Source organism: Amblyraja radiata, chromosome 26 (assembly GCF_010909765.2).
Source record: "Amblyraja radiata isolate CabotCenter1 chromosome 26, sAmbRad1.1.pri, whole genome shotgun sequence".
NCBI classification, from domain to species: domain Eukaryota; kingdom Metazoa; phylum Chordata; class Chondrichthyes; order Rajiformes; family Rajidae; genus Amblyraja; species Amblyraja radiata.
Window position 1 is genome coordinate 20,660,907 of NC_045981.1, and position 10,657 is coordinate 20,671,563.

The 10,657-nt window shown below is 45.1% G+C and overlaps 1 protein-coding gene across 3 annotated transcripts in view; it reads right to left on the reverse strand.

Annotated features, from left to right (window-relative positions):
- Window positions 1-9,681, reverse strand: part of tmem260 (transmembrane protein 260) — a 31,346-nt gene extending 21,665 nt beyond the window's left edge. Inside the window, exons 1-4 of one of the 3 annotated variants that reach the window (XM_033044434.1) lie at window positions 9,490-9,681; window positions 7,146-7,177; window positions 6,587-6,738; window positions 609-786 (exon numbers count right to left, since the gene is read on the reverse strand). In XM_033044434.1, coding sequence (XP_032900325.1) covers window positions 609-786; window positions 6,587-6,738; window positions 7,146-7,177; window positions 9,490-9,667 — 540 coding nt within the window. In that variant the 5' untranslated portion in view covers window positions 9,668-9,681. The remainder of the gene's footprint in view (window positions 1-608; window positions 787-6,586; window positions 6,739-7,145; window positions 7,178-9,489) is intronic. The other 2 variants (XM_033044433.1, XM_033044435.1) reach the window with 2 other exon arrangements.
- Between the last annotated feature and the right edge of the window lie 976 nt (window positions 9,682-10,657).

The following is a 10,657-nucleotide window of genomic DNA, read 5'->3' on the forward strand; positions in this document are numbered from 1 at the left end:
GGTCTTCGGCTTCAATTTCCAAGCTGACCGTTCCTCTCTCTTATCTCAAACCTAAGCCCTCGTATTTTTTTTATAACAGTCATGATAAAAAGATTCTGACTATCAATCTTATCAATGCCTCTTATAATTGATTATACTTCTATCAGATCACCCTGCAGCCTCCTTCACAAGCTCATGACTAAAGTCCTCCAATCCAAGCATCTCTTCTGCTCTCTCTCCAGTTCAACCACATCCTTCCTATAGCTTGGCGACCGGAACGGTAAATAATACTCCGTCCGGTCTAAACCAGGCAGCAATGAGCGGTTTGCTTTGTGCATGAGCTGGTGTCCAAACAAGACATATGTTTGATATAGTGGAAGATTTTAAATGCAGCTGGAATGTTCCTCAACATGTCAGTGAAGAGCCAGACCCAGCCTGCCAGGAATACAGATGAGTGGCTGTGAGGTGTGTGAAGTTGAGAAGATCAAGGCCCTTCAGGCTGCCCTCCCAGGCTGAATAATTAAGCGACGACCTGCCAGTTGCCTTCTGTTTACACAGATCATTTACAACAACTAAGTTGGTTTAACCAATCACATACAATGGAGACAACACACCAGCACTTGTTTTACCTTTGTCCTTTCCCGTGCAGTTGACACTGTGCTGAATCTAACTGTCAAGGCCATTAGGAGGCCAACAAAGAAATTGTTGAAGGAGAAAACTTCAGTTGTAACCGACCATTGCCATGCTAGTCTGGAAAAGGCAAAGAGACCTGCAGCAAGAAGCCCTCCAGCGAAGGATCCCGACAATCTGAAACACACGGGGATGAAATGTCAACACAAAGGAAAGGGGCTCCAACTCTCCAATGTGGAAAAGGACCCAGTATGTGAAACCTGCAGAGCCCACACCACCACACCCTTCTCGCAACAGGAATCTGACAGGCCCTAATCCCACTCATGCTTCACTGAAAGCCAAAGGCCCCACAACCCCTGGCAAGGGGAGATACAGACCACCGCTGGCCTAATCTAAGAAGTTCACAGCCCTGACCAGAGACGCCAAAATCCTCCCCTGATATGCTGTACATCAATACGATTATACGAATTAAATTCAGGAATAGGTATCTTCAACCTTGGTCCGCTTTTCAATAAGATCTTGGCTGATCACACCGCAACCTCAACTCCCCATTCACTTTAAGGAAGAAAATTCAAAAAAGTCATGACCATTATATGGATGACCCCCTTATTTTTTAAACAGCAACTCCCAGTCCTAGAGCAATTACTACACTAACCTTGCAGACCTCTCGGGTTATTATATACTGTACCTCAGCTAAGTCACCTTTCACTCTTCTAAACTTCAGGTAACATATTCTCTCAGATTAATGTTCTTTTAGAACCTTCTGCTCTCAATGACACTCTTTCCCATCCAACCAAACTTAGAGCGATCGGCAAACTTAGATTTTGCCTCACTATCAATTCATTCAAGGCAAACCCATAGTTAGCCAAGGCCGAGAACCCTAAAGTATTCTGCCAGATTATAGCCATTATCTTGTTGTGGGGATTTGATAGCTTTTACACCCATCAGGGGTCGCTATACTGCTGTGTAATTGCAATGTATTTACTGTGTTTATAGATAGCTACAAAATATTTCACCATTTCAAGCTATTTCCTTATTTTCCATCATTATTTATTCCTTGGACTTTATTCCTTGGAGCCTAGGAGATTAAGGGGTAATCTTATAGAGGTGTATAAATTAATTAGGAGCATAGATAGGGTGAATGGACACAATATTGTCCCAGGATTGGGGAATAAAGAACAAGGCATAGGTTTAAGGTGAGAGGGGAAAGATCTAATAGGAACCTGAGGGACAGCTGTTTGAGGTGGGTTTATGGAACAAGCTGCCAGAAGTGATTGAGGCAAGTATTTGAACAACATTTGAAACACAGCTAAGAAAGGTTTAGAGAGATATGGGTCATTCACAGGAAGTTTGAACTGGCATGGATGGGCATCTTGGTTGGCATGAACGATATGGGCCAAAGGGCCTGTTTCCTTGCTGCGTTACTCCAACAAGCGGTAGCACAAGGGTGAGACTTTTGGTTATCTTTTGATGTATAAGAAAATATAGGGCTTACTGCCTTGGTGTTAATTGATATGCCATGTGTTCTTCCGTTAGTTAATTTGTTCCCAATCGAATACCCAGTTATAATGAAGAGATGGCAAGTGGAGGAACAGGTGATTAACCACCCTCAGGCTGGCTGCCATAGTCTTTCTTGGTGCTGGAGACTGCAGGTTTGACAACGTGCTGTTAGAGTAACTTATAGAAATAATTGTAGTATATTTGCTTGACTGTACGCACTGCAACCACAACACATTAATAATGGAGGGAATGATTGTTCATGGTGCACTGCATTCATCCAGACAAGTGGAGGGTATGCCACGACTCGCCTGACATGCCTGACTTGCTTGACTTATTCAAAGACTGAAAAGGCTCTGGAGCATAACTTGCTTTAAAAATCACAGATTGATCCCTATTCCTACCCGCAGTGCTCCTGTGGCTGAAAAGCAAAATAAATGTAGATGCTGGAAGCATGGAGAATAAAAACAAAACAGAAAATGCAGCAGAAATCAGATTTTTAAGTTGTAGAGGAATGTGGAGAGAAAAAGAGAATGTTTATGATCGTGGAATGGACGCCAACAAGGACTCACAAATGGTGGTGGTGTCAGCTAAAAGAGGGCGATGAAGGTTTGGTAATCACAGCGTAACAGTCTGGAAGCGACGTAAACAGAAGAAGAATGACAGTAATAGAGGCAAAACAACGCTAGAGCTGAGAGTTACAAATCACTGCAGTTACTGGAGATTTGAATGAAATGAGAATGCTGGAAACACCCAGTGGGTCAGGCACCATCTGTGTAGTGGGAAACCGCCTTAAATTTACAGGACCGAATAGTGCTGACAAAATTGGAATTGCCGATTGTGCAAAATTCAGTATCAAGGCTGTTCCTTGACCTTTTGTTAGAACTGTGTTGGAAAGCAAAAGCAGAGCTCAGGGTGGGAATGAATCAATAACTAAAGTGACCACAACTCAGATTCAGGGTTATTCTTGAAAGCTAAATAGAGGTGTTCTGCAGTAATCCCTGCCAACACCAGATACATCTTACCTGGCTTTGTTCCCTGCATTGTAAGAAGAGGTAAAAGGGCAGGCGTTGCATCTCATGTAGTTGTATCAGTAAGGTGGCACGAGAAGGGGAGTGAGTGTTACTGCAGATGAAACAGTGAACCAGGGAGGAAACAATAACATTAGAATGCTGAAAGGAAGGGAGTAGGAAGATGTGCTTGGTAATTGTAGTCCATGGAAGCTAGTGGGCATTAGAGGATAATCCACTGAATGCAGGCTGGTGGTAAGGGAATCCCACTTTTTGTACCCATACACCATGATACTCCTTTGTCTGAACTTATTGTCACATTTAATAAATTAAATTAGTCCACTGACTTCCTCCAAATCAAAGGGAACTCAGGAGGCACAACTGTCCATCAATTATAAGAGCAGAATTAGGCCATTCGGCCCATCAAGACTAATCCACCATTCAATCATGGCTGATCCAGCTTTCCCTCTCAACCCCATTCTCTTTCCCCCCATAACCTCTGACACCCTTACTAATCAAACTATGCTCAACGTTGTGGGATATTTAATAGTCCTTACTTCAGTCCTGCCAGTTCCTCACTTCCTTTTTCAGTACATTTGTGACCACATTGGTATTGCTTCCTGCTTGAAGATTTCATTCATCATCTTTCTTTCTAATCTCCACCCTGCTCTCACTTTCATATTTGCCTTCCATTTCTTTACTACTCTATGTCAGAAGACAGGCTCATGATCAATTCACCACAGTGATTGATTCATCTCCTCTCAGCCTGTTCTCTATAAGGACTCCATTCCATCCACCCATTTTTGCTGGCTGCTTTGTCTGTGTTTGCTGCTTGCTGCTTCCACATTCAATGGATGATCCCCCCACCATCATTTCCACCACGTTCAACACAGCGCCACAACAGATCCAATCGCTAGTTGGAGAGGACACTGTAGGCTGAAGGACCTGTTTCCGCGGTACATCTCTAACACCAAAATTTCCCTCCCCTTTCAGCATTTCAAAGTGACCATTCTCTTTGAGATTCTCTGGTTCACTTCTCCGTCTTCACCAACGATTCCTCATGTTGTGTCACTTTCCCAAGCAACTGCAGGATATGGAACAATTATCTTTTTCCCCCACTTCCTACCATACTGGATTCCAAACTCTCCTTCCAGATGAAGCAGCAGATTCTTCCAACTTAAAATAGTGCATTCAGTGCTCACAATGTGGTGGTGTCTACTTTGGAGAAACCATACACAGTTCGATGATCATTTTGAGATCACTGGTAGACAAAAATGCTGGAGAAACTCAGCGGGTGAGGCAGCATCTATGGAGCGAAGGAAATAGGCAACGTTTCGGGTTGAGGCCCTTCTTCACACCTTTGATTTTCCAGCATCTGCAGTTCCTTCTTAAACATTTTGAGATCACTATTCAGTCCACAAGGGTTTATCCGAGCTTCCTGTTGCTTTTTATACTTACATCTCTTTATCTCTCGCTCTCTCTTACCGCAAACGCTTTTTCCTTTCACTGTCTCACCCCCAAATCTAGGACTTGAACACATCAACTAATTTCTCCTAACCCTGACAAAAGATCACTGATCCAAAACGTTAACTCCGTTTCTTCACAACAGTCTTGAGAATTTCAACTTCTTCTGTTTATATTTACATGCCTGGTTTGGTCGAGTTTCTGGACAATGGTTAACCTCCCCCCCCTCCCACCACCTCCAACACATTGATAATAATGAGGAACCCTGTGAATGACAGCAGTTTGTTTGATTTTCTCTTGATGGATGTGGTCATTTACTGACACTTAAGTACTCTCAATATTATGCCAGGATAGCATCTTGGGTTGTGAGAAGCAAACAGCTTAATGAGATACCTGGTGTTTATCCAAGGACACAACCTTATTAACTATTCGCCACCCCTCCAACCCATCACTACCAAATCCATTAGATGTCATCTGCGTATCAGACAAGCTGAGATAGACGTGCATCGAGCAGTTCTTCCCTTTCACCTCTACCATCATTCAAATTGTGATCCGAGGTCTGGTGAAATCAAAGCACTGCACAGAATGCACATGAATAGTCACCCAAAAACAAAATGACAAAGCCATTGATCAGATACCAGAAATAATTTCAAAAGCTAACAGAACTTTGACCTCTATCCAATGACTAATGTAGAAGTTATTTTAAAACTCTAGTTGAAACCCTGTGTTCAGTCTGGATATTGCTCCTCAACAAGAATATGTTGACCAAAATATTGTGTACCTTTAGTATATCCGGACGTCTCAAGCTACTCAAGAAAACAAACTAACTAGATGAAAGTGGTGTTAAATGATGAACACGGGCCCCATGGAGTTGATTTGCAATCCCTTGTGTTTAAAAGAGTAATGCTGATCCAATTATGCGGTTTAAGATTAACAAGAAGAATTTAATTGACCAGAGAGCTAGAAACTATTGACTTTTATAGTGGAGTCCAGATGATTCCAAAGATGATTCAAAAGGATGTCATTAGAATGAAGCTATGCTCTTAAAGCCAATCAATTCTTCAGAAATTCCCAGTACCGAAAGCTCAACCAAAAAATTCAAAACTGAGTTTGAAATATTGGGCAAGTCAATTGCTGTAAGCAATAAAATGCGCGATTAAAGTGACTGCAAATATTAACGCATTATTTATGCCAGTTTGATGCTTTCTGTTTGAAACAGGTTCCAAAACAGTAAAAATGCCCAATGCCTTTTGTGCTTCTCATGGGAAATCAGACCACATTTGTCCCTCGCCTCTGTCACATTGCAGGCTATGGGACCAAGGACCCAAAATCAGCCAGTTGATATCAAACGACTGCAGGAAACTGCAGCTACCATGCAGAATGGGCAGCAGGGATTACAAAGAGCAAGTGAAGAGGGCATCGAAGATCTGGACAGTGAGCAACAGGGTTGGGGTGATGAGAGTGATGGGGCTGGAGAGGAGTTGGGTAACATATGGAAGATAAACTGGAATGGAAAGAATTCAAAGATCTGATTCCAGGAGTTGAAGAGGTTACGGGAGGTCAGAGTGACCCCACACTGGGATTTGTACATAATTTATGTTTGTACTTTGTTAATGGTGTAATTAAGGACCGTATTCTGGATCATGTAAACATATTGCTATACAGATATGTTTTCTAAGTATGACTGAAGCCTTCAATAACTCAATTTTTCACAAAATAGTTTTTAATTGCTCAACACTTTAATACTCATCGTTACAGAATTATAGAGAATTGTTTATTTTTAATTGCTCAACACTTTAACACACTTGTTACATATGGTAGTTAGGCAGACAGAATTGTAGAGAATTAAGATGCAGATTGTCGATGTTTTAATTTAACGGCGGACTAGGTTGAAGGAATGCAATGGGACATTCCTGTTGCTATGACGCCGACTTCAGTCATCACAGACTGGTGTCGGTGGCCCTGACAGAATATCCACAGATCCCCTGCTCCCTGCCTGTACTCACCTGCTGGCTGCGTCAAAGAGCAGGGGAGCTGTGGCTGCCCCCAGCATTGCGTTCAATGCATTCACTCTGAAAGCCGGAGAGCCCATCGGAAGAATGGTCATGGTTAGCCTGGCCAGAAGAGTGAACAATGGATACCCAGGAGGATGTGCCACCTGCAACAAAAAAAAACCCATGAGGGCATGAATCCACTCGCAACATTCACAACACAAAAGACTACCCATCCATCCGTTTGTATCCATCCCCACCCCCGCCTCAATCAAGATGACCATAACCACTCTCCCACATCCTTGCCATGCTAAACACATCCCAGATCCATAACCTTCCTCTCCCCTCACCCCCAATATATCCAAGCCACAGGCTGCCCATCAATAGTGGCCTCCCACCTGCCAGCATGATATTACCAAAAGAAGCCACACCTACTACTGGTTCATAATCCAAAACCACCCCAGCTAGTCCATGGCAACAATCGCCACTGAGGTGAATGAACAACTTGTGGAGCCACATCTCATGCAGGGCAGGGGCAATCAATCCGAGAAGTGTAAAAGAAGTAGCCACTCACCCCCAGCTCGCAGGCAGCCGTCAACAGCTCCCCTGGAAAAACATGACATTGCATTCATCTGTAGAACATGGAAAGAGCATTCCCCAAACCCACATCCAGCACTGCCACTCTTCCAGCTGCTCCTTTTCGCCCTGCAACCACTGCATCTCCCTTTCCAGTACTCCTAAGCATTCCCCATATTACATGCACAAATCTTCATTCCAACACCCTCCCCTTCTCACATTCCTTCGCTAGCCGCTCCCGCTCTCATAAGCTGTTGTCACCCTCACCTGTATCCACCTATCACTTTGCATCAAACCCACTTCTTTTTCAACTTATTCCCTTCCTACTACAATCAGTCTGAAGAAGATCCCGACCTAAAACATCACATATACATGTCCTCCTGACCCGCTCAGTTACTCCAGCACTTTGTTTAGTTAAAGGGTTTTTTTAGTTTAGAGATACAGCGCGGAAACATACCCTTCGGCTACCAGGTCCACGCCGACCAGCGATTAACACTATCTACGCATACCAGGAACAATTTTTACATATACCAATTAACCTGCATACCTGGTATGTAGGAGGAAACGAAGATCTCGGAGAAAATCCACACAGGTCACGGGGAGAACATACAAACTCCGTACAGACAGCACCCATAGTCGGGATCAAACCCGGATCTCTGGCACTGCATTCGCTGTAAAGCAGCAACTCTACCGCTGCGCCACCGAGCTGCCCTGAACCATGCTAGAATGGTTGTTCAATCCATCTTCTTATATTAACTTCAGAGTCCGAAGAAGAGTCTCGACCCGAAACGTCACCCATTCCTTGCATTCAGAGATGCTGCCTGTCCTGCTGAGTTTCTCCTACCATTTTGTGTTTACCTTCGGTTTAAACCAGCATCTGCAGTTCCTTCCTACAAGATTTCTTATACTAACACTTCATGTCAGGAATCAGCCATGTGAACCTTCTCCACGCAGACTCCACTTCAAGCATATCCATCCTTGAAAATGGAGGCAAAAACTGTACGCAGTACTCTATAAATTCAACAAAAATGTCTTACTTCAAACTCAATGGCCCTTAAACATCCCATCAGCTACCTCAATTTCCTTCATACTACACAATGTACTTACATACTAAATTTATTTTATCATAAAAAGAAACATTATGTTTCACATACTATGACCCCCAGATTCCTAGGTATCACATGTAGTCCACTACACTTAAAGCATAATCTACTATCGCATGCACTGTTCTAGATGTCAGCTGTTCTACATCGGTGAGACCAAGCATAGGCTTGGCGATCGCTTCGCCGAACACCTCCGCTCGGTTCGCAATAACCAACCTGATCTCCCGGTGGCTCAGCACTTCAACCCCTCCCATTCCAAATCCGACCTTTCTGTCCTCGGCCACCTCCATGGCCAGAGTGAGGACCACCGTAAATCGGAGGAGCAGCATCTCATATTTCACTTGGGCAGTTTGCACCCCAGCGGTATGAACATTGACTTCTCTAATTTTAGGTAGTCCTTACTTTCTCCACCCCTTCTCAGCTTTCCCTCAGCCCACTGGCACCTCCTCTTCCTTTCTTCTTCCCGCCCCCACCCCACCCCCATCAGTCTGAAAGAGGGGTTCGGCCCGAAACGTTGCCTATTTCCTTCGCTCCATAGATGCTGCCTGACCCGCTGAGTTTCTCCAGCATTTTTGTCTACCTTCAATTTTCCAGCATCTGCAGTTCCTTCTTAAACATTTACTTTTTCATCCCTCCTTCCAAACTGGGCAACTTCACTTTTTCACACATTATACTCTTATCTGCCAACTACTTGCCCAATCACACAACCTATCTAATTAGCAGGCTCTGTGTATCCTCAGGAATAACCCAAATATCTTTACACCTCTGGAAAATCTAGCTAGTGTATTGATTCCTTCAAAGTCAAACAGTGAACAAGTTGACACCCCAGCATTGATCTCAGTCATTACTGACTGTCCATTAAAAAAATCTACCCCCATACTATTCCACCAACCCCTTTAATCTCCTCCCCTCACCTAAACCTCCACTTTCCGCACTTGCATCCTAACCTCCATTCCCACACCACCTGTACCATCATTTGCGATCCACTCACGCTGCATCCCCACTCCCTAACCCACCCAAATGCACCTTACCTCCCCTACCCTAACCCCACCCCCCTCATTCCCCTATCCCACCCCTTCCTTACCCCACCCCCTTTCCTACCCCACCCCCTTTCCTACCCCAGCCTCTTCTCCTACACCACCCCCACCTTCAACCCAATCCCCTACCCCCTTTCCCCACCCAGATCTCCTTCCCCAACCTTGACCCCCTACCCTAAACCACGCTCCCGCTGGCACTGACCGGAATCGCCGCCCGGCACCGCAGGGTGCAGGGTCTGCAGGTAAATAGAGAATACAAGAGCGAAGAGCACGGCGGCCGCGGGCCCGGCTGGGAAGGCCAGGGCCGAGGCCGATAGCCTCCCGTTTCCAGGGAAGCCCATCACCGAGCTGGGACACACCGCCCCAGTCCTGCACAGCATTCTGGGTCTGCCGGCATTAATTCCGTTAAAGGGGTGGTGGGCGGCTCCGGTCTGAGGCAGAAGGCGGTCAAAGCCAAAGATCCGTGGACGGGTCTAGTGTTGACCGGGGGCCAGTGGTGGTCAAAGCCGTGGACGGGTCTAGTGTTGACCGGGGGCCAGTGGTGGTCAAAGCCGTGGACGGGTCAGCGCTGACCAGGATACTTGGGCTCAAGCGCTCCGGCCGCTCCAACCCTGCGCGCCGCCGGCCTCAGTCGGGCAGCGACTGTGGAGAGAGAACTCGAAGCAGCGAAAGGAGCAGGAGGCCCTTCAGCCCTTCACGACCACGAATGATCTTCCTGCATGAATCCCATATCCCAACATGTCTGCTATTGGCTTCCCTCATAATGGGAACCATTGTGGGGGGGGATGTTTTTATGTTTAAATTCTTTATTGCTGTTATGTCTGTATTCTTTCTTTATGTGCTGCATTGGCAAGAAGCATTTCACTACACCTAGGTGTATGTGACCAATAAAATAACCTTTGAACCTTTGAGTAATAACACGGAAGGCCCACCGAGGCTATGCCAGCTCCCGGGGGAATGATCCTATTAGTGCGATTCAAACTCCTGTTGTATATGACCTATTTTGTTCATACTTGCCCCTTTGATTCTTTTTACCACTTTTCTAAACCAGGGTGAATTTTGAACGTGGAAGGAAACTGGAGCACTTGGAAGAAACGCACGCTGACGCGGCGAGACCGTGCAAACTCCACACAGACAGCACCCGACGTCAGGGTGGAGGACACGAAGGAGCAGCTCAGACTGCTACGCTAACGTGCCACCATTTTATTGTCTTGAAAATATTGTGCAATTGAGTTCTCTATCTCCTGTGGGTAGAGAATTCTAAAAGATTCATAATTCTTTGCATGAAGTATTTTCTTTTAATCTGCCCTGAACGTCTAGCATATTTTGAGAACCGGATTCCTGGCACCACATCAAATTAAATAGCTCCA